We start from the raw sequence: 22,921 nt of genomic DNA, 5'->3' as shown, positions 1-22,921 counted from the left end.
CAGAGACAAAGAGAGACATGGAGAGAGACACAGAGACAGTCACCAAAAGAGAGACAGAAGGAGAAGATGATGAGACAGAGACCCTCCAGAAAGAGGTGGGAATAGTCCAGGGAGGCCCCCTGGGGCTGTAGTAGAAGATGGATGGGGTCTTCACCCCCAATACCTGGAGGCAGGATGCAGAGAGGAGGGGAAGGGAGAAGAGGAGTCTCCCCCCCCACTCACCTCTACTCTGTGCCCACCCACAAGCCCTCTTCAGCCCTACCAACTACAGATGGGGAAACTGAGGCCAGCCAGCAGGTGGCTGGACTCCTCCTGGGCCAGCACTGTGCCCACATGCCCACACAGGACCTGTGTCACCAGGTTAAAAATGGAAATGGGTTGGGCTTTTTTTTTTCCTTTGAGAAAATCCTAGGCCCAAATAAGGCGAGGGCTGCGGGGAGCCCGATGAGCTGGCCAAGTCCTCCTGAGCGAGCGAGTGGCGGCTGGCCCAGCCAGCCTGGGCTTGGGCCTCCTCCAAGGCTCGCCCGCCCAGCAGCAGGGCGGTGCGCCCGGGCAGCTATAAGAGCTGCTCCTCCACCCCTGCTGCTCACTCGGCCCCGCCACGGACCCCGCCGCAGACCCTCTGCGCCCACAGCCCCACCGCCTGGCCATGGAGGCCATCAAGAAGAAGATGCAGATGCTGAAGCTGGACAAGGAGAACGCCCTCGACCGGGCCGAGCAGGCCGAGTCGGATCGGAAAGCTGCTGAGGAGCAGTGCAAGCAGGTGAGGCGCTGGCTGCTGGGCCGCGCTGGGCTGCCCAGTACCCTCTCTCAGCTGGCTTCCAGCCCGGAAGGCGAGGCTCTGGGGCCGACGGTGAGGGTCTCAGAAACCTCGGAACTTGGAGGTTGGGGCAGGGACAGAGGTGATACTCCGGCAGAGAAAGAGTGAGGAGACCGTTGTCTGCCCTGGAGGGGTCCCTGGGCTGGGGGAGAGAGGGGTCAGCTGGACCCATCCCCAGCAGGGCCAGCAGGAGCAGAGACGGAGAGAAAGTGTGTGAGAAAGGGAGGGGTGTTTGTGTGCTGGCTGTGTGTGCAAACGTGCCAGTGTGCGTGGGTGTGTTGGGGTGAGAATATGAGTGTGTGGGGGATGTACTAGACGGGGTGATGGGGGGATGCTAAGTGTGTGTGAAGGTGTGTTTGTGTGTGTCTGAGCACTTCTGTGTGTGCCCATGTGTTGTGTGTTGTGTGTGTGTGTGTTTCAGCTGCAGAGTGTGGAGGGGTAAAGGTGACCGTGGGAATGAGTGTGTGCGGAGCCGGCGTGAGTGTGGTTGTTGGAAAGTGTGTGTGAAAGAGCGCAGGTGTGTTTGTGAGTCTGTGTGTGCTTTGAGGGTGGGGTCAGTGTGGGCTTGTGAGTATGATGGAGAGGCTCGCTGTGTGTGTGCCTATGCAAAAGCTGGCATGACAGTAATGGGATGTGCGCATGTCAGGGTGAGCGTGTGTGTGTCGAGGTGACTATTTGTGTTGGCCTGTGTATACTTGTCAGGGTGCCTGTCTCTGTTGGGGTGTGTGTGTACACGCGTGTTGAGGTAAGGGTAGCAGTGCACAGCCGGGTGTGTGTGTGCACACAGGTGTTGAGGCGAGGGTGCTGTGCGGAGCTGTGTGTAAGTGTGGGTGACCCTGTGCCCATGTCAGGGCATACCCAGGTGTGACTGTGAGCCTGTGGGTCCACGTTGGTGACTGTCCAGGGAGGATGGCCAAGTGTGTGTGTGTGGTGGGACCGAGTGCACTGCAAGGGCGGCTAGGTGAGGGTCTGGCGACCCGGGTGGTTGGAGATTCGAGGGTGACCCTGAGAATCTCACTGCGTCTCTGCGTGTCTGGGGTGCCCCTGCTGTCCCCGCTCCAAGCCTGGAGGGGCAGGCAGGGGTGCCCACAGCAGGCACAGGCCCTGGCCCCAGAGCTTTGGGGATGAGATTCCCAGGAGACCCCAGCAATAGGGGGACATCAGGAGCTAATGGAGGGGCTGTGGGCAGGGGCTTGGGCTGGGCAGTCACAAGGCCATGGCTTGGGACAGAGAGGAAGACAGCTGTGTGGTCTGGGTGGCCAGAACAGCCAGTGGGAGGAGAGGAGGGGGTCCGACCCACTCCATAGCACCCTGCCGCCCCCAGCGTTCACCCATGTCCTCGGGGTCAATCGCCAAGCTCTCAGGAGCATCAGGGTCTCAGATAAGCCCCAGGAGCCGTCCAGGACAGTGACATCATGTGCCCAGCCCAGATGCCAGGCCAGCGTGGCAGGTAAAAGTACAGACTATGAGCTCAGACTGGCCCTGCTCGAAGCTCAGTCGCTGGGCACCCTGGAGCAAACACATTCACCTCTGTGCCTCGGTGGCCACACGTGTGAGATGAGGAAGTAACAAGGGTGCGACCCTAGCCACCATGGAAGGACTAGAGATGGCTGTGCAGGTGGAGCCCTTGGCCTGACGCCTGGCACAGAGTAAGCGCTCAATAAATACAGGATTATTGCCAGCCTCGCCCTACTTCCCCGTTGGGCCTCCCCATCCCCCAGTGTCCCAGAGCTGCCCTAAGCACCTGTGACACGTCATCACACAGGCCAGTCCCACCCCAGCGCTCCCTGCCACAAACTCCCGGCTCCCTTCCTGTGCCCCTCCCTGGCAAACACAGACACCCATCCCATGCTGGCCCTGAGCTGCCGGCTTCCATCATTTACCCCTCACCATGAGGGGATTAGCTAGGGATTCAGAGAAAAGCAAGTTTATGGTTCTAACTTTCACTAAGGTGTGAGCGACTGATAGAGCATATTCTCCCAAGGCAGACACAAGTTCAAAAGGGAAAGTCCCCAAAGCCTCCAGCCAGCTGTGTGGCCAAGGAGGCAGGGACAGGTTCTCTGGCCTCCAGCCAGATTTTCATTCTGTTCTTTTTCTCCCACAAAGCCAGCACTGGGGTGGACTTGTGCACAAAGCCAACTGGATTGTCTTCTAGCTTTGTGACTCAGGGCATGTTGCTGCCTTTCTCTGAACCCTCAGTGTTCTGATCTGAGAAATGGAGGCAAACAATGCCTTCTGAGGGTTAGGCCTGGAACCCAAGATCCCAGAGGTCCAAAGCAGAAGCCAGATTCCCATGGGGCCAATGGCCTGCCCTGCCTGGGGGTGGAGGCAGGAGGCGGTGAGGAACTCAGGTTACCTGGAGTGCCTTACCCTTCAGGAGGCCAGAGAGAGTGGGTCTTGGGGCCAGCCTGACCCTTGGGGACCCTGCAGCAAAGTCCTGATTCTAGGCCCTGTCTGTCCGGTGTGGGAATAGGCCTAGGAGGCCCAGCCCACCTGCTTCCTGCCTGCTCCCCTCCCGGGGCAGTGACATCTGCCGCAACTGGCCTCTGACCCCACATCCTGTCTCAGTCCTGCCCAAAGGCCCCATTTACAGGGACTAAGGTATGCAGGCTGTGACCCACCCAGCCACTTTACAGACAGGGAAACTGAGGCTCAGAGAAGGAAGTGACTTGCCGGAGACCTCCCAGAGCTGGGGCAAGGCTCCAGCCCCCAGCAGGGTGCCATAGGCTGGCACACACTTTGTGCTTGGAATTCGGACAGAGGGAAAGGAATCTGATTTGTGTCAGCCTTATTTACTTTTCATACCCAGTTCCAACCACTGAGGGGTTGGAGTTGTGTCATTGATTCACTCTGCAAATTTCCCTGGGCTCCATGGTGAGTGTCGAGCCCAGCCTCGAGCTGGCGATGCTGGGGCTCAGAGTGACCTCAGCCCCAAGCCTGACCCCCGAGGAGCCCTAGGCTGTGAGGGATGGAGCCAAACATGGAGGGACGCCCCTGCCTCAGGAGTCAGGGCTGGGCCAGAGGGAGGCCCAGGCACTGGGAGGACCCAAGGGGGTGGCGAGGGCTCTGCCCAGGGCAGGCGCTCCGGGGGCAGGGGCATTGGCTGGGTTGGAGGGTCAGTAGGAGGAGGGCGTGCTGGGCAGTGGGCAAAGCACAGCCTGGTGGTCGAGCAAACCAGCTCTGGAGTTGGTCTGACCAGGGTTCAAATCCCCATCTGAAGGCCTTGGGCAAGTCCCTTCCTCGCTCTGGGACTCAGTTCACCCTTCTGTGACACAGGGCTTCAGTGAGACAGTATTTGTACTGTGCCTGGCACACTCGAAATGCTTCACAGCCCCCTGCCCACCTTATCCCAGTCCCCACATGTTGTTTTCCAATCGTTGCCATAAAAAGTCATCAAAACCCCAACCATCTCTACACTGTGCCTGCACACAGTTGGCACCCAGTGAATGCTGCCCCCGACAGGTCTGGAAGGAAGGCAGGTGGATGGTGGGTCAGGCAGCCCTGTCTTTAAGGAAATTGGCTTTTCTCAGTCAAGGCAGAAGTTGGAAAGCAGCCGCCGGGGTTCTCAGAGACCACCACATCAGGGCTTCCATTTTGCAGATGGGGAAACTGAGGCCAGAAGAGGGGACAGGGGTCATACAGCTGGGATTTGGAGTCAGGCTTCCCGGCTCCCTGCCTGGAGGTCAAGGTCAGGACCCACAGACCCTAACTTAGACCTGAATTGCTGCCACCCTCCCCACTCCGCAGCTCAGTGGAAGGACACTCAGCGGCCTGGAGATGAGAAGCTGTGTGACTGCCTTGGGACAGGGGCTCTTTTAAGAATTTGTGCACACATGCACACACACTCACAGCACCTGGTACATTTTGCACATCATCTCAGGTGTGAACGTGTAAGCCAGATCAAATTCAGAGCCTGTTCTAGAAGCTGCAGGCACAGCAGCTTTTGTAGCATACTCTCTTCGGGAGAGAGGAGAAGAAAGTCAGGGATGCAGGAAAGCCGGCCTGGCAGGAGGGCCTGTTCAGAAGAAGTGGGTTCAAATGCTGCGCTGTGTGACCTAGGGACAATCACTCCACCTCTCTGGGCTTCCTGCTCTGAGGGGGAAGCAGGAAGATGAAGCAGGGCTCAGTGGGGGCTGCATGCCCACCCTAGGAGCCTGGTCAGGACCAGGGGTCAAAGCATCTGAGAAATAAGTCAGATCAAGCCAGCATGAGCTGGACTGACCACCTCAGCCCAGAGGTAGGGGCAGGGGAGGGAGGTGCAGCCTGGGGGTGACCCGAGAAGAGAAGAGAAGGCTTCCTGAGCTGACCCTTGGCTGGTGTGGTGGAGGGTTGGAGATGGAGAGGTGAAGGCGTCTGTGGTTTGTATCCCATAGATCTGAGCTTCTCAAATTGAGCGTGCCGGTAGCCGGGCAAGACTCTGAAGATAAACAAAGAGGACTGAAAATCTGAGGAATGAAGGGATATTTTGATTAAAATGAACAGAAGCCAGATGTGCAAGAATTTAAAAGATTTAACCCGAGCCTTCAAAGAAAGTGGTCTTTGGGGGGAAGCTCTCTTCTAGCCAAGCCCCCAGAGTCCAGGAGGTGGGGGAAATCCAAGCCCTTCAATCCTTGAGGGTATTTTGTGACAGTCTGAGAACCGCTGTCTTGGGCAATGGGGAGCCATGGCAGGTTCTAGGCAGGGAGAAGGGAAACATGCACTTAGAAAGATTCTCTGCCTGCCAGTGTGCAGGCAGAACTAGAAAGGGATAGGCTGGGGATAAGGGGTGGTCCAGGCCCAGAGTATGAGACTCCCCTTTTTGCTTAACCCCAGACCACGGGGAGGGGCACCCCTGAAACTGGGATGCAAAACTGAACGTGTGTTTCTGGGAAACGTGTCGGGACTTGTTTTCCCAAAAGCTGTAATCCATTCCGCAAGAGTATTGGGGGACCCCCAAAAAACATAAGCGCAGCTGGTCCCAGGACAGGAAGGGATGTGAAAATCACATTAACAGGTAGCATATATGGAGTGGTGCATAGTATTGTTATCCCTGTTTTACAGATGAGGAAACTGAGGCCCAGAGATAGAGAGGACTCTGTGAATGTGGGGGACACCCCTGCGCCCCGGGGACTTGGCCTCCAGGGTGACCCGTCCCCCTATCTGTCCCCAGGTGGAGGAGGAGCTGTCGCACCTCCAGAAGAAGCTGAAGGGGACGGAGGATGAGCTGGAGAAATACTCCGTGGACCTGAAGGTCGCGCAGGAGAAGCTGGAGCTGACGGAGAAGAAAGCCTCCGACGTACGTGCGCAGGAATGGGGGCACCCGCGGCAGGGCCAGGCAGGAGCCCCGGGGCCGGGCGGGAGGGGAAGCGCCAGAGGAAGAGGAGGAGGAGGAGAAGGCGGTGCCTCCCGGCGCTTTCTCCAAATAAGTCCAGAAAAGGGGCACTTTCCAGCAGCTGCAGCCAGCGGTGCCGACGTCAGGCCCTCCCCCAGAGGTGCTGACGTCGGCGGCCGGGTCGGGTGACCTCATCGCCCGGACGGCCGCCGGGCCGGGGGCGGGGAGAGGCGGGGTCGGCCCCGGCGCAAGCAAAGGCTAGGGGCCGGGGCGCGGCAACTGCAGCTCTCGCAGGAGCCGAGCCGAGCCGAGCCGAGCGCCCGCCGCTGCCCGCCGCCCGCTGCGTGCGCCTCCGCGCCATGGCCGGCCTCAACTCCCTGGAGGCGGTGAAACGCAAGATCCAGGCCTTGCAGCAGCAGGCGGACGAGGCGGAGGACCGCGCGCAGGGCCTGCAGCGGGAGCTGGATGGCGAGCGCGAGCGGCGCGAGAAAGTGAGAGCCCGCGCCCGGCCCCGTGCGCCCCCTTTCTTCCCTTCTCCCCGCCCGCCCGCCAGGAGCCCGCCTTCGCGCCCTCGGGCCCCGCCACTCCCGGATCGCGGCCCCGCACCCCTCCGAGCCGGCTGCTTAGACCCCTTCCTCCGCCGCCATCCTCCCTCCTCGGCCGGAGACGGGGGACGGGGCGCAGTATCCGGGTCGGGCGGGGCTGGCCCAGAAGGAAGTGGGGGGATGGGGCCGTGGGGGATGCGCGATCCCGGAGTGGGGAGAGGGTGGGGGCACCGCGCCGCCATCCGACTCGGGGCTGGCGCCGGGGTCCGGGGCGGGGTGGTCCACGACTGGACCTGGGAGTGGGAAGTGAGAGTGGAAACATTGAGCTCCCATTGTCTGGGGTTGGAGTGACCGACACGGACTGGGGGCGGGGGGCGTCGCACTTTCTCGCCTCTTCCGCGGCTTCCCGGCTCCGGTTGAAACTTTCCCAGCTGTTCCCAGGGGCGCGGCAGCGACGTGTCTGCCCCGGGAGGGGGGCGGAAGTTCAGCCCGGAGCCGCTGGCTTTGCCCTCCCCAGCTGGTCCTTGCGGGAACCAGGGCCACGGGACCCCGTCTTCCTCCAAGAAGACCCTTGGAGCGTTAGTACGGGGCCCTCGACCCTGTGTGCCTCCCCACTGCATGTCTCGGGGCCTGAGGCAGATAATGGGGCTGAATGAGGAGGGGACCTCTCCGCCCTCTCTCCATCCCCTGACTGTCCCTCGGGACGGGACAGAGGGTGGCAACCCCTGGGGCTGGGGAGAGATCTGGATTCTAATCCCATCTCGTCACACTTGGTACTTAACCCCTAGGAGCATGTCTCCCTATCTGTAAAGTGGGGGTGACAGTGCCGACCTAGGATAGCGGGGAGGGTCCCACGAGTAAAACTCTGCATGGCATCAGGCACATACTAGGTGCTCGATTGGTGTTTTTCCCTCCCCTCCCTCCACCCCCAGAAAAGCTCACAGTCTAATTGGGGTAGGAGGCTGATCAGTCTTCCAGGGGTTTTCTGTGCTCTGTTATGAGAACGTGACGTTGAAGCAGCCAACCAGTGGGGTTGGCTTCAAAATGGAGGTTGAGGAGGGTCTTATAGAATAAATAAGAGTTTGTTGGATTAAGAGACCTGGGTGTGCAAAGACTTAGAGGCAAGACAGTTGGGGGAGAGGGTGGAAGCCCAGGCCCCTGAAAGCTGGAGCCTTGGGACCTCCACCCCAGAGTGGAAAAGATACCTGGCCAAATGGAATTGCCATGTGTACTGATGGGTCTGGGGAAGAGCCCCAGAGTGCCCCGTGCTGTCCTGAGTCTAAGCCTTTACTCCTGTAAGGGCTGCTCTGGCAGTGAAGAGGCCTCAGAAACCCAGTGTAAGCCTCCAACAGTAGCTGGTTTGGCCTCTTTCATACACGTAACCGGCACAACCCTCCCTGTGATCTCATCCCAAGTCAGTTCGCTGGAGGACAATTACTTCTGCTTAAAAATGGCCCTCAGCCGCTAGCCAAGACTTAGGAGTGGGACAGTCCAGTTGTGAGGGAAGATATTTTTGGAAAGTTTCGGACTTCTTTTTAAAAGTTCACTTTTTAAAGCATGATTCTCGTGGAGAGGAAAGAGAAAAGGCTGAAGAAGTTCTTGGGCAAAGGAATTGAGCCCCAGGGAAAAAAACCTTTCTCAGTCTCTTGTAGAGAAAGCCAGGAGCCGGCGTGTGGCAAACTTCTGGGTCTGCCTCCCGACAGCTGGTTTCATTTAGATTTTTGTGTGATTAACCGACATCTTCCTGTTCCTTTGCCACATGTATCTAGCAAGCCTCTTTTACCTTATAAGGGAAATCCTTTGTAGAGTGTAGAAGCTTTGATTGCAGGAAGGGGTGGAGCCCAAAATGACTAGCAGTTTTTCAAAAAACGTATGTATGGATGTCTGTACATAGATGTATGCATCTCAGAGTTCTGTTGCTTCCTGACAGTTGAAAAAAAATGTGCCAAAATCGTGGTTGTCAGGATTCAGAATTCCCCACATAAGCAGCAGCTCACGTTTTTTTAAAGACAGCTCATCAATCAGTCACCTCTGTATGATCTTAAAAAGTAATTCCTTGACTGCCAGTGGGTATGGGGTTTATTTTGAGGGGCAACCAACATGTTCTGGATTTAGATAGTGGTGCTGGTTGCACGATTTTGTGAATGTACTAAAAACTATTGTAGAAAAAAAATCAATTCCTGCCCCAGTTGCTGAAGAAGTTGAGATTCATATCATTAAAAAGAATAAAAGATACCCACTCATTGGAAGGAGTAGGTGACATTACTTCAAATAGTTCATCAGTGGTTTTGATGGATTCTCCAAATTAGTGTTTCAGAGGAGTTGCAGTCAGAAACACCTGTGGGAGTTTCCTCTGTCTGCTGCTAGGACTGTGAGCTGAGAAAAGTTTCCTGATTCTCTGTGTTTTTCTGGCCTCATTCTAGTATTCCATTTTTGCCTATAAACTCGGCATAGCAGAGGGAGCGGTTTCCCATTCATTTTTACGCCTTCCCCAATTCGGAGGTTCTTATGTGTCTTGATAAGAAGAAGCCAGTGTGGCTCTACCTGCGCCTTCCCTTCCCCCCTCTGTTGGGCCCCATTTTCACCAACTCTCAATATCCCTTCCTAAATGTGCTGGCCTTGAAGCCCCCACAGGACTCGGGTGGTGGATTCAGAAAGGGAAGAGCCCTGGGCTGGGGCTCAAGAGGCCGTTTCTCACCAGTTCTGTGACACTGAACAAAACTACTTCACCTAGCTGGGCCTCTCGGGTTCCCCATCTGTAAAATGGGTGAGATATGCAAGGATTACGTGAGGTGAAATCATGGCAGTGAGAGCTGCTCTTTTGTGTGACTTCCCACAGTGCCAGGCACAATGCCACGCCCTTCAGTTAGTCCTCACAGCTGTGTGAAGTAACCAGGTGCTGGGAGAGAGAGGCTCAGAGCCAAGGCCACATGGCTACAAACTGGCCAAGTGGGGATTCTCACCCAGCACTTTTGATCCTGGATGGAGTTCTTGCTTTTATGCATGCCATCATATGACCTTCTTTGTAGGTGAAAACACCTTGAAAAGCCAGTAACGCTGTTCAGACATCTCTTCCTTGCCTGTAACCAGATTTTCTTTCCTTTCTTATATCTTTTTGTCCTGTCACCTCTCAGCCAGACTTAGTTAAAGATGGTGCTCCGGGGCTGGCCCAGTGATGTAGTGGTTAAGTTCCCGTGCTCCACTTCGGCGGCCCTGGGTTTGCAGGTTCGGATCCCCGGCACGGAACTACACACCATGCTGTGGTGGCGTCCCACATACAAAATAGAGCAAGATGGGCACAGATGTTAGCTCAGGGCTAATCTTCCTCAGCAAAAAGAGGAGGATTGGCAACAGATGTTAGCTCAGAGTTGGTCTTCCTCACCAAAAAAAAAAAAGATGGTGCTCTGACTGGGCTGCCCCTCCCTCCACCAATTGTATAGCCAACATTTAACTGAGGCTTCCATGTCCTTGCATTTATCTTGCCATTCAGGTGACTGGGAGCAGAGCTTATTATGTGACAGGGTGAGCCAGGTCACTGGTGGCCCTCTCTCTAGGAATCCCACAGAGAGGCCAGCACTGTGCTCTCACAGCCTACAGTGTACCTGTTCTCTTCCATGTTGACCTGAGCGCCCATCCTATACTGGGACACACACCTTTGTTGTTGAGCAGCAGATGTTCCCTTACGTTTTCGGGGAAGATCATGAGGAAAATTCACATTCTCCAGACAAGAGAGTGAATTCCTTACTGCCTGGATTCCTGGGTGGGCTTTGGAGGGGGATGCATAGTAGCTAAGGGAAAGGCGCCATGTGAGTGGGGGGCTCCCACTGCTGGCTGGCATGTTACTTCTTAACCTGGCTACACCTCTGACCTCCCCAGGCCGAAGGGGATGTGGCAGCTCTCAATCGACGCATCCAGCTCGTTGAGGAGGAGTTGGACAGGGCTCAAGAACGACTGGCCACAGCCCTGCAGAAGCTGGAGGAGGCAGAAAAGGCTGCAGATGAGAGCGAGAGGTAAGGACACTTCGAACCCAGTGGCATTAGCGTTTGCTTCTGGGAAATGGGGATCATACCGTACAGAGCTGGGGTGAGTAAATGAGATCACACAGACATGTGCATGTGCACATACATACAGACGTGTGATGGCACCTTCTAAGCCATCACGCTCTGTGTAGATGTGTTTGTCATTGTGATGGTTACGAAGAAAAACTCCCAACAGGCAGAGGAAGGCAAAATGGGCAGATGTGAGATGGCAAGTGTGACTGTCACTGGGGATCAGTGGCAGAGCGCTGCTTCACGTATTCTCTCTGAAAGCCACTGCGCATCTCATCAGTGTTCTCCAGACATCGGTTTCCAGGGTGATGTGAGAAGGGGGAGATGAAAACATGGAATGGGCCACCTGCACAGATAATTTGTTAACAGTGCTGTCGGGCAGGCTTTGGGCTACTGGACAACTGTATGTCAGGAACACATGCAAATCAGCACCACTAATGTACTTGCAACTGACAGTGCTCCTCACTTCCGTGGCATGAGCACTGCCTCCAGCAGGCTGCCATGTCCTCTAAAGCGGGGTAATTCCTTGGCACAGGCTCTGGAAGACTGAGGGCAGATTGTGTAATTCACAGAAGCAGCCGTCTCTCTGGTTGGTAAATGGGTTCCTTGTGTGGTAATGGTGTGGGCTGGGCCAGTGGCCATTGCATATCTGCCACACGATCACACCAGAATTCTCATTTGACCCATCCACCATGGTCTTCTGGTATAAACTCCCCCAGAGGATTCATTCCTGATTGTACTCTTGTGACCATAAACTGGAGATTAAAAACGAACTGGGGGATCTTGGAGACTGACTTTTCAAGTTGCCCATGTGGGAAATTTCTTCCCGGGCAGGGGAACAGCCCATGCCGAGGGCACAGACCCCAGTGCAAGCTCTGCTTCAGCCACATAATAGAGGGAGAGGGTGGCAGCTCAGGGCAGCCACGGGGGAGTGTGAAGGATCCAGTCACAAGTTGCTCATGGCTGTGCCTGGGGTGTGGATTAGCTGCTGCTCATGTTCACTGTCAGACCAGCCTGGCTGGATGTCTCACTTCCAGGACCTCCCCGTGACAAAACCGGGGAGCCTGGGAAAGCTTCTCACTTGTTTGTATCCTGTCATCAGGGGCTTTTGGTGACACTCTTGTTGGAGACTGCTGTGTTTTGGTAGAAAGAATTCTATACTGGAGGATCTAGATTCAAGTCCTTCCACTACGTGGCCATGGGCAAGTCACTTTGATCTCTCCAGTACTGCAGAGGGTTTTCTAGGCTTGCTCCCATGCTGATCTTGAGGCCTTGTACAAGTGTGGAGGGTGTTTTGACAGTTAACTGAGCATGGTAGTGACAGCCCGAATGGAAGTATTTATTAGACAGCAAGAAGTGTGTGGTCCTCGGCTCTGGGCAGGCACGACACACACAGATAGGTTGTCCTGGGTTGGCCTCTCCTTTGGAAGTATCTGATCTTACCTAGTCCACTCCAAGCAGTACACACCAGAGTGAGCTCATTTCATGCTCAGCCAGCTGAGTTGTAGGAGACTTCTAGCTGTCCCTAGGACACCGTCCTTTCCAAATTGGATGCATCCACTTCAGTTCAGACCCTCCTCACCCCTCACCTTGTGGTACCTACCTCTTACCTCTTACCTTGTCTTCCCACTGCAGTCCCTCCATCATTCTGGTTTCCACTCACTCCTGTTTTTGAAACCCTCCTGTGGTTCCCTCTCCCCTTGGCATAAAACCCTTAGTTTGTCATTCAAGTGTACAGCATATGCTCCAGCCACCCTGACCTCCCTGCCATGTTCCTTCATTCCTCTAGGGCTTTCTTGTGCATGTCTCTCACTGAAGAGTAACTTTCCCCTCCTTGTTCTCTTGTGGACTCTCTTCTAGAAAGCCTTCCATGACAGAGACACACCCCCCCCACACTGCAGCAGAATTCATCATTCCCACAGCCGGGCTGGCCCAGACCTCTAATCACATCGTGGTAACTGTTGACATACAAGTACTCTTTGTTACTAGTTAGTGAGAGGCTGTATAAATGGGAACACGGACTCTGGAGCCAGACCACCAGGGTTTGAGCCCCAGCTCTGCCACTTACTAGCTACGTAACCTTGAGCAAGTTACTTAGCCTCTCTGTGCCTCAGTTTCATCCTCTGAAATGGGGATAATGTACTTACTACCTCATGAAGCAGTTGTCAAGTTGAATGTGCTCAGAACAGTGCCTGGTGTTCAGTGAAGAGGAAGTGCACGTGAGCAGCTCTACAGTTTCCTCTTTGGAGTATGGTTCTTGGTAGACACAGAGAAGCGTTTAGATGAGCAGATGCACAGAGGTGTATGATGAGGCAGTAGTGTCTATGTGGCAGTAATGATGAGGTTGCTCCTTGCAGAGGAATGAAGGTGATAGAAAACCGGGCCATGAAAGATGAGGAGAAGATGGAGATTCAGGAGATGCAGCTCAAAGAGGCCAAGCACATCGCTGAGGAGGCTGACCGCAAATACGAGGAGGTGAGTGGGGCTGGCAGATGGCAGCAGCAGGAAGAGGGGAGGAAATGGATCTGTGATAGGGAAAACCCTGGGGCCGCCTAAAGGAAGCTCTTGGTTAGGTCAGCTGTCCTTCTGCATCCACATCTGTTTTTCCAGAGACAGCCACTTAGCTAGGAAACTCTATCTTCCACAGTGTCAAAAAGTCCTGGGGAATTCTGTGACACTGTCTAACTTGGTGGGGAAACCAACTGATCACATCACCTTTTGTCCAGCAGCTTTTGGCAAAGTTAGGCTAAAATTGGGAATTGTGGTGCCCAGCCATGGGTCTTCAGACCCTGAAAGCTCAGTGGCTCTTCTGCCTGCCTCCCTGGTCTCATCTCTTCCTTCCCCTCCTGTCTTCCTCACTCCTGGGGCCTGAGGATTTTCTCCAGGACCGTCGGAGTTGAAGCAGCAGCAGAAAGCCCCATGGTGCAGATGGTCTGGGTGCTGCCTTGCTGTCTGCATGGGGGAGGGCATCCCACGAGACACGGCTGTTGGGGGTCAGTCTCAGTCGATCCTTTCTGTTTCTGCAGGTAGCTCGTAAGTTGGTCATCCTGGAGGGTGAGCTGGAAAGGGCAGAGGAGCGCGCAGAGGTCTCTGAACTGTGAGTGGCAGAGCAGGACTGAGCAGAGCCCAGCTCAGCTCCTGGGGTGAAATGGGAGAGAGTTTCTTGTGTTGGGATTTGACTCCGACCAGGGCCTCTGGTCAAGTGGATGGGGGTCTGGGACTCATTGCTCAGTCGTTCCTCTTTGCCTCCATGGCTGACAAAGAGAGGTGGCAACTGTTTTTCTTGCTGCCCACGTATTGACTCTTCCCACAAAGGTATTAGGAAATAGGAGTGAGGCAGGTGGCAGCAGAGAAGCCTAGAAGTCTCATTCTCCCAGAGAGGATAGCTCATGAGGCTGTACCTTCTTACCAGAACACTGGCCTGTGGAAGGCAGGCTGCCCCCTCGGTGTTCAAATGCCTTGCTCCTGATGTCATTGTTTGTCCATGACATATTCCTGGGGGAAAGGTGAGAAGCATGACCAGAATCCTACAAGCTCCAAAATGTAAAGCCTCTCCCCTTGGCCTCAGGGGAGGAATCCAGCTCCAGAGAGCATCCTGCAGCACTGAGAGGGGTCTGGTTTCGCATATCCATTCCGAGCTTGCTTCCTGGAGTGTCCAGTGTAAACTCTGATTGCTTCCTGGAGTGTCCAGTGTAAACTCCCAACCTCCTGAACTCTATCCCATTCTTACACCTTCCAGAGTCGGCCTCATCACTCATGGATTTCAGAAGTCCCTGTTGCCTCAGCCTTGGTGGAAGTCCAGGAGTGCTTTACAAACCTTCCAAATGCTTCTCTGCCTGCCACGCCTTTGCCTGGCACGATAGGGTTTTGATAAGTACACAGCACTGCGTCTCAGAAAAAGCCATTAACATTTTTCCCACATTCCTTCTGGGGGCCCCAGGCAGCGTGGATTCCTCCTCTTGAAACCTTCTTTTAGGGGGATTGCTGCTGTAAGGGAGGATAAGACACAAATATCCTTTGTCTTTGTGCAGAAAATGTGGTGACCTGGAAGAAGAACTCAAGAATGTCACTAACAACCTGAAGTCGCTCGAGGCTGCATCTGAAAAGGTTGGTGGTTGGCTTCAGCTGGAGGGTGATTTGCTGGGCTTTTTTCTTTGCTTCCTCCAAGGGACATGGGAGCATGCCAGGGTATCAGGGATCTGACCTCTATTTGCTAACAGTAGCATCGGTGCCCAGCAGCTAGGTTTTTTTGCCCCCACAGAAAGAGGTGTCGGTGGCTAGATTTCCCTCTTCCATGGGGTCTCAGCACCATCTTTTAACTCCACCTCCTGTGAGGGTGGTGATGGAATATGAGATTGGTACCTGGTCAGGCTCCTCTTGGGGAGATCTGAGCATAATCGTCTAAAACAGAGCCTCACTCTCAACTAAATCCCTTGGTTCCTCCAAAAATATCTTCTCAAAGGTTGAGCAGCAGATATCAGGGTGGAACTGGACTTTTTATGTTGAAACAGTACCCAAAGCAGTCCCTCCAGGAGAGAACCACATTAGAAACAATGTACACTCTTCCATGGACAACCCGGCTGAATTCTGCATCCTCATCCTCACTCTCCCTCCTCCCGCTACCCTCCAGTTGCATTGAACTTAAGTTTCACAAACATTCCATGTTCTCTAGTCACCTCCGGTTCTTTGAACCTGCTGTCCAATCAAGCCTGGAGTGGCCTTCCCTTTTCTCTTTGATAACCCCCTATTCATCCTTCAGGCCTCTGCTTAAACAGCACTCTTTCTGAGGCCTAACCTGATTTCTCATCTAGGTTAGGTGCTTCTCTGCTGTACCTACTCTTTTCCTATCATGATGGCTGATCACATTTATCATAATTACACAATTAATACATGCCTTCCTTGCAAGACTGTAAACTTTAAGGACAGGGACTGTATCTCTCTTGGTTAGAGCTGTGTCATTAGTACTAGCATCCTGCTGGTAGATCTTTGATACAGGATATTTGATGAATAAATACAGTCCACGTGTGCATGCAAATGCTGCCCTGGGCCACAGGGATAGGTGTTACAGTGAGAGTATGGCTTCTGCTCTTGTGAGAGCTGAGAGTGTAGGTGAGGGGAAGAGACTGACAAAGTAACGAAGTGCTTTGGCACCTCAACAGAGGGACTTTGGGAAGTTGAGAAAGGTACAACGAGGAGGTGTTATCTACATAGGCTGTAGAGCACGATGATGATCAGGAGCTCAAATTCCAGAATGCGGTTCCAGTCATGGCTTAGTCACTTCATAGCCATGTGAGCCTAGACAAATTACTTAACTTCTCTGTGGCTCTTTACTCAACTGTAAAGTGGGATTAAGAATATCTAGCAACAGTAAGAAGTTAATAAAAGTTAGCTTATATTAATCTGAGTTAAGCCTTGAAGGACAAATATAATTTCTGAAAGGTAGTAATGGGGAAAGGAACATTCCACGCTGGGGGACTCATTCATAGTCAAGGGCTGGGAGACTGGAAAGTACACAAAATAGGTTGAGAAAATGGCCAGCACAATGAGGAGGTTGGGGGAAGTGGGGTTGGAAACAGATTAGGCCAACTGCTGTGAAGGGCCTTGAGTAGCGTGCATTTCCATTCAGTCATCTGCCCTGTCTTCATCATACTTTCATCTCAAGTTATCAGCTCAGGCCTTCAGATCAGAACCATCCCAGAGGGATCCACCGCCCACAGGTTCTCTGAGTCACACACACATTTCTGCATAGAAAGCTGCATGCCTCCACTTTGCTTCTTAGGCATGTTCATAGGGCTTCAAGCACATACTTTCCTCCAAGGAACAGGGAACCTGCATTCTTTTATGCTCTTTTTTCCCTCCTTTTTTTAAAGCAGTGTTTTGGTTTCTCCCATAGTATTCTGAAAAGGAGGATAAATATGAAGAAGAAATTAAACTTCTGTCTGACAAACTGAAAGAGGTGAGTGTGATCACGCCCAGCTAGTCGAGGGTTCTCCTGGGGCTGGTCTTGAAGCAATCATAGTGACTCCTTTCTTATTCTCTAGGCTGAGACTCGTGCCGAATTTGCGGAGAGAACAGTGGCAAAACTGGAAAAGACAATTGATGACCTGGAAGGTATGATGTTACCATCTAATTATGTTTGCTCTGCCTCCCCCTACATGACACATCCACAGACGACTGGAGGGAGTCTGTGGCGGGGCTGTGTTGGGCTTTGTTTGCTTAGGAAAGTAAAGTGCAGGGTGATGTCACATCTGGAAGTCTGGAGCACTGGAACAGGATAGTGCAAATCAAATTCAGACTTGAGTTGCCATTTTTGAAGAAGTAAAATATCTGCTTTATTAGGTCCACATGTAAGTACAGAGACCAAATATGGCTGACTTAAAAAAATGTCTTGAGAATTTCCTTCAATTTGCTCATTTCTGAGAGACGCCTTGCATTATTTAAATGCCTTGCATTTTTATGGAAGCTTTCTCCGAGAGAGCTCCAAGCTTATCACAGTATGAGAAAACGGAAATACAGAGAAATGTAAAGACCTGAATAAAGACTCCAGTCTGCAAGTCTGGTGCCCACATATCCCAGAATTTCTTGAAGAGTTCCAACTTTAAAAAAAATTCTGTCCTGTGTTCATGAAATAACTTGGAAATTCCAGATCTTGGGGTTCAAACAAAATCTCCCAGTCTGCCTATTCCACCCAGAAAGGGTGCAAAACTCATTCCTCAGACGGTGTGTCCCAGTGTTTGGTTTGGGAAGTGAGGTTTCCATATAAGGGAAAATGCCCCATTCCAAAGTATAACCTTTGGACTGGGTGACATCACTGAAAGTCAGAAATAACCTCGGGCGGAGGGTTGGTGGGGAGCAGCTCTAGGCATTTCTCGTCACTTTTTTTTTTTGTGTGTGTGAGGAAGATCGGCCCTGAGCTAACATCTGCCAATCCTCCTTTTTTTTGCTGAGGAAGACTGGCCCTGGGCTAACATCCATGCCCATCTTCCTCCACTTTATATGGGACGCTGCCACAGCATGGCTTGCCAAGCGGTGCGTCAGTGCGCACCCGGGATCCGAACCAGCGAACCCCGGGCCGCCGCAGCGGAGCGCTGGCCCTTAACTGCTTGCGCCACCGGGCCGGCCCCTCATCACCACTCTTTTAAAGGTTCATTATGGCTAATCTCCTGCAGAACCTCAACCCACTTAGAAATCACTCCATAGATCCTTTGTTTTCTCATTTGTTTTACATAGGACACAACTTTCTCCTAGTTCATGCTTTGTTTTCTCACTTTTTTTTCTTCCTCTCATTGCTCATCTGTGGCACTCCATTCCGACCCTCGAGTTCTGTCCCCTGTACCTCTTCTTCTGAACTCTCTCCCTGGGGACCTCCGCCCTCTAGATGAGCCATATGCTCAGAAGCTCAAGTACAAGGCTATCAGCAAAGAACTGGACCATACTCTCAACGACATGACCTCTCTCTAAGAGGCAGCTGGGTGCCACCCTCTGTCCTAGCACTACTGAAGTCTGCCTTCTCACTGTGGTGCCTATACTCCTGTGGGCTTCTAGAAGCTCCAGTTTCCTGCTTCCTGGTTTGATCTTTCAAGCCGCCTTCTGCTGTGTCTGTGACTGTGTGACGGAAATAAAGACAGGCAGTCCTCTTCTTCATGCCCTCTCATATTCATTTTCTCCACTTGCCACTTTTGAGCCACAGCTGTGATGCCCTTGACCATGACTGCAACAGAAAGTGGGTGGTTCAGATGAAGAGCTGATTTCAAAAAGAAAATTATGCCCACATGATTCGTTTCTGACAACATGAAAACAAAAGCCAGTTTGGCATGAGCTCTCAAACACAGTGATAGCCAACTGTCTGCACACCAACAGCAGTTTTTCCTTAAATACAAATTGTTTTGAATGGAGACTCATCCAACCTCTTAAGCAGCTTAATAGAGTCAGCAGAACTTGCAAAAACTGGCTTGTGTCTAAAAAGAGGCTACACTTGAATGGGGCATGATCTACAGATTCAAACAGTGGCAGTGGCGTTTTGGTCTTCTTATTCCTCCTTTTGCGTTTGTTTTCTCTGTTACTATGCTCTGAGGATGGTGCCTGGGGTTCCCTATGTCTTCACTGTTTGTGGAACATCTCTCCTGCTCCCAGTCCTGGGAGGAAGTTCACCAGTGAAGATCACTTGTATACCCTGCCCTTAGAAAACAACGATACAAGGAATGAAAGAGCATCCCATTAGCAGGGAAAGGGAGTGGAAATTGCTAGAATGCCAAAGAAAGTGAGGTGATTCCGTCCTCAGTTCTAGAGTTGCCTGAGATGCTAACATCTGTCTCCCCTCATACTTGAGTTAACTATAACCAGGAACCCTGCTCTGATTTAGTAAGAACTCATAAAGTTGGCCTCTAGGTGTTAAAACATCATGCTTATAGTGACCAAAAGCTCATGGATTTTTCCAAGAGAATCCAAATTTCAAATAGTCTATCCAGTTCTCCCCTGCACCCCACCACCACGACCTCAGATTGTCCCAGAAACGCTGACATTTTGATGTCCAAGCCACATTTTCCAGGCTGGCCCTTGAGCCTGAAAAATGGCATGAAAATCTCCAATTAGCATCATCAATTTTTGGTCACTATAGCTTGTTAGACCTCATCCTGTAATTTTTTATTCAGATGGTAACACAATTCTTCTTTATATTCATTCCTCCAAAATACATCTCCCCTAAACTACCCACACCCTTCCACCACCAACCCCTCCCAGCCCCCCCCGGTTCCTAACTGCCATCCACACTGAACTTTGCATAAACTACCTTCCTCACACATTGCTATACATATGTCCTTGGAAAGATTACAGACTGTGTAAGGGCAAGTATTTTTGGTTTGTTCTCTGCGTATTTGTTCCTGGGATTTTTCCAGACGTATGTAGCCTCCATCCTTTGAAATAACTACAGCCCTGTCTATCCAGTCATTCCGCCTAACTAAGCATCGAAGTGGAACTTCATTTACAGAGATTAGGGCTTGGAGACCTACTGCTACCTGTTGATAGTCTATGGGCCTGTCACAGTTCTCAAGGGCAATTATTGCTTTAAGGGAAAGTTATTTTATCTCAGACCTAATAACAAAGTAGATGCCAGGGAATCCAAGTGGCAAGGTGAAAGGAGGTCAGGATTTGAAGTCGGAAGATCTGGGTTTGGATTCTAGCTCTGCCACTTTAGCTGTGCAGCCTTGAACAAGCTACCTAGCTTTTCTGCAAAATAAAGGTGATACTTCAGCGACTGCAAGGATTAAAAGAGATAATTGAGAAATTGGCTCACGTATAGTAGACACTCAGTTACCACGTGTTCATCTACACGGGACAGGCCCAGGTCACTGTTCTCTCTCCGAAGGAACCCTCCCAGATCATAGTCACCTGATTTTTAAGTGCCTCATCAAATGAAAGGTTCACTAGTTGTAGTTGAAAGGCTGCCATTTTTGCAGTCTCTTTTTTTTTCTTTCTGAAAATTTCCAAGCTGATCCTATCACATTTTATGAGGCATTTTTGCTTTCCTCCAGTATTTTAATGAGTCTTGGCCTAGTCCCTTATCGGCCATCGCTCATAGCAAACCAGTTCTCTCTCGTGCTCTGTCATGCATAGCTCTAAATGGCATCTTACTTTTTTTTTAATCTATTTCAGCAGCTCAATCACTTAATGACATACCCGTATGTAAATTTCAGCCACGTTGCATTTACTTGGGTTTGACTACATTGCTATGGACACACAAACACAATAACACAGTAATGCCTGGAATTTAAACAGCCATTCCCAGAAACTCTAAAGGAAAGATGGGTTACAGGATTATATTTTTCTACCAAAGGCTAATTAACTGGCACTAGGAGGAAAATGTATTAAGTCATCCATAACTAGGATTAATATCTTATGTTTGTGTAGCACTTCATAAGTTCTAAAGCACTTCCCATTTGTTCCTCATAATAACCCCTATACCACACATTGGTATTGTTATCCCCATTTGACACATGGGGAAACTGAGACCTAGAAAGGTTAAATGGCTTACTTTGGTGGCACAACTGGGGCTTAAATCCAGGTGTTCTGACTCTAGGATTGCCAGATTAGCAAATTAAAATTAAAATTAGCAAATTAAAATACAGAACACCCAGTTAAATCTGAAAGGGAATGAATAAATTTTTGATATATCATGCAATATTTTGGGAAATACTTATGCTAAAAGCTTATCTCTTGTTTATCTGAAATTCAAATTTATTTGTATTTTATCTTGTAACCCTATCCAAATCCCTGATTTGGTACTTGATCTCTATTATTCTATGGTACTCTGCTATAATTAAAATGCAAAGTACCTTCTCTGCTATGACTTTAATTCTGACAGTTGGGAGTTTAGAAGCCTTTTTTTTTCTTTTAATAAAGATGCTTATTAATTTATTTTTCCCCACTCTTAATCCTCACCAGAAAAACTTGCCCAGGCCAAAGAAGAGAACGTGGGCTTACATCAGACACTGGATCAGACACTAAACGAACTTAACTGTATATAACCAAGACAGAAGAATCTTGTTCCAACAGAAACTCCAGAGCTCCGTGTCTTTCTCTTCTCTTGTAAGAAGTTTGTTATTGCATCTTTGCTTTGCTGGAAATGTCAAGCAAATTATGAATACATGACCAAATATTTTGTATCAGAGAAGCTTTGAGCACCACTTAAATCTAATTCCTTCCTTTTTTTCAAATGGCACCAGCTTTTTCAGCTCCATTTTTATCCTTAAGTTGCATTTATTCCTAAGGTAGGCAGGGTATTTCGTATTGAGCATACTCTTAAGACTGAGGGCATTTGGTTCCTGGGAGAATAGACAACCCCACACTTTCAGAACACAGACTCCAATATCTAGTCATGGGTCAATTTAAAAGGCTGAAGGATGTAACCTTCTGTACCACCATTGGTCACACTACAGGAAGCAAGGGACCATCACATTAAAATGGGTGGGGATTTTCCATCCAGAGCAAAAAAAAAAAAATGGGGGGGGGGGCTATTGTGGGAAGTCATAAACCACAGATAGATTAACCTAATCATCTTCTTTTCCACACTCCACTGTGCAGAACAAACATCCTCTGAGCAGTCAGCACGAGAATGCTCAGGAAGTGGTCATAATTACCCCAGTATTTTCTGGATAGATCTTTGATGTTATGCTGTTCTATGTGTTTTATTCTAAAGTTGTTCTGAGGAGCAGATGTCTAACTCCAATAATGACCCATACTTGTCTGCTCTGATATGAGGCCATCCACTCAGCAGGAATGAATATGGTAGAATTCAGTCCTATTCGGAGAAGCCATATCAAAAAGACTGCTAGCCATCAATAATTGAGCAAGAGTGTTTTTCTGTTAACAAATACTGGGCAGAAGTAGAGAATAAAAAAAAACTGGCCTAACTTCATCTCCTCTATACTTAAGGGAATGAAAATGGAAGATTTACTTATCTAGGACTTTAATTCCTTCTTTAGGACCAAGTTAATAAAAGACCAAGACGCTCCTGATTAAACTGGATATGGAGTATTTTGTAGACAGGGGTGCACATTTTGGCTTTGTTATATTTCTGCTTTCTCAGTTAACATCTCAGAGCTGAAACATTCCACATTCCCCAGCAATGTGGGGGCCAACTCAAGTTTACAATTCTGACTAAAAATCACCCTGCTTCTAGCTTATCCAAATCCTCTGCCCCTCACTCCTATTTATTAAGCATCACACTACCCAGGAGGTACACTAGCAAACTGTGCAACTGAATAAAACCCACACTTTTCATTTAGATTCTTGCAACTGTATCATATGTAATAGTATCACTTTTTCTACATTTTGGTCAAATAAATTTTTACATAAACTACAATTTGTGTGAATTTTGGAGTGTGGGGACATACACACCATTTTGGTTCAATGAATGTTAATGGGACGGAAAGGACAGATAACTGCCAAGAACTTAGCAAATGTTATTTATTTGCTTTATACCATGACTTCATGATATAAGGATTATGATCTCTATGTTACAGGTGAGAGCACTTTGTCTCAGTAACTCAAAAGCTCCTGTTATCCCCAATCTTGCCTGGGCCAGGCTGTGCAGAGTAAGATTTTAATAGATGAGACAGGGGCAGGAAAGATGGTCCCTGTTGAGTCCATAAAGCACAAGGCCTGCCTGGGTAAGGTCTTCTGTATGTTGCATATAAAA

The 22,921-nt window shown here is 50.8% G+C and overlaps 1 protein-coding gene across 2 annotated transcripts; it reads left to right on the top strand.

Moving 5' to 3' along the window:
• The first annotated feature begins 634 nt into the window (after window positions 1-634).
• TPM4 (tropomyosin 4) lies at window positions 635-22,585 on the top strand. 2 transcript variants are annotated; one of them, XM_004423007.3, is made up of 9 exons: window positions 635-763; window positions 5,970-6,095; window positions 10,553-10,686; window positions 13,083-13,200; window positions 13,752-13,822; window positions 14,757-14,832; window positions 16,619-16,681; window positions 16,767-16,836; window positions 21,166-22,585. In XM_004423007.3, the coding sequence occupies exons 1-9, from the start codon at window positions 650-652 to the stop codon at window positions 21,246-21,248; spliced, it is 855 nt and encodes a 284-aa protein (XP_004423064.1). In that variant the 5' UTR covers window positions 635-649; the 3' UTR covers window positions 21,249-22,585. The 2 variants fall into 2 exon arrangements, with proteins under 2 accessions (XP_004423064.1, XP_004423066.1); XM_004423009.3 differs by lacking the exons at window positions 635-763; window positions 5,970-6,095 and adding an exon at window positions 6,415-6,622.
• Window positions 22,586-22,921: the final 336 nt, after the last annotated feature.

The sequence above is a fragment of the Ceratotherium simum genome, chromosome 18 (assembly GCF_057802395.1).
Source record: "Ceratotherium simum simum isolate JZ-2026a chromosome 18, ASM5780239v1, whole genome shotgun sequence".
NCBI lineage: Eukaryota > Metazoa > Chordata > Mammalia > Perissodactyla > Rhinocerotidae > Ceratotherium > Ceratotherium simum.
This window is presented reverse-complemented; position numbering and strand designations above follow the sequence as displayed.

Excerpts from the sequence above, each read along its gene's own strand:
- TPM4 (XM_004423007.3), top strand. The coding sequence starts at position 650 with ATGGAGGCCATCAAGAAGAAGATGCAGATGCTGAAGCTGGACAAGGAG. Across the intron at positions 10,687-13,082 it reads GCTGCAGATGAGAGCGAGAG|AGGAATGAAGGTGATAGAAA; the intron begins GTAAGGACACTT and ends TGCTCCTTGCAG. Across the intron at positions 13,201-13,751 it reads CTGACCGCAAATACGAGGAG|GTAGCTCGTAAGTTGGTCAT; the intron begins GTGAGTGGGGCT and ends CTGTTTCTGCAG.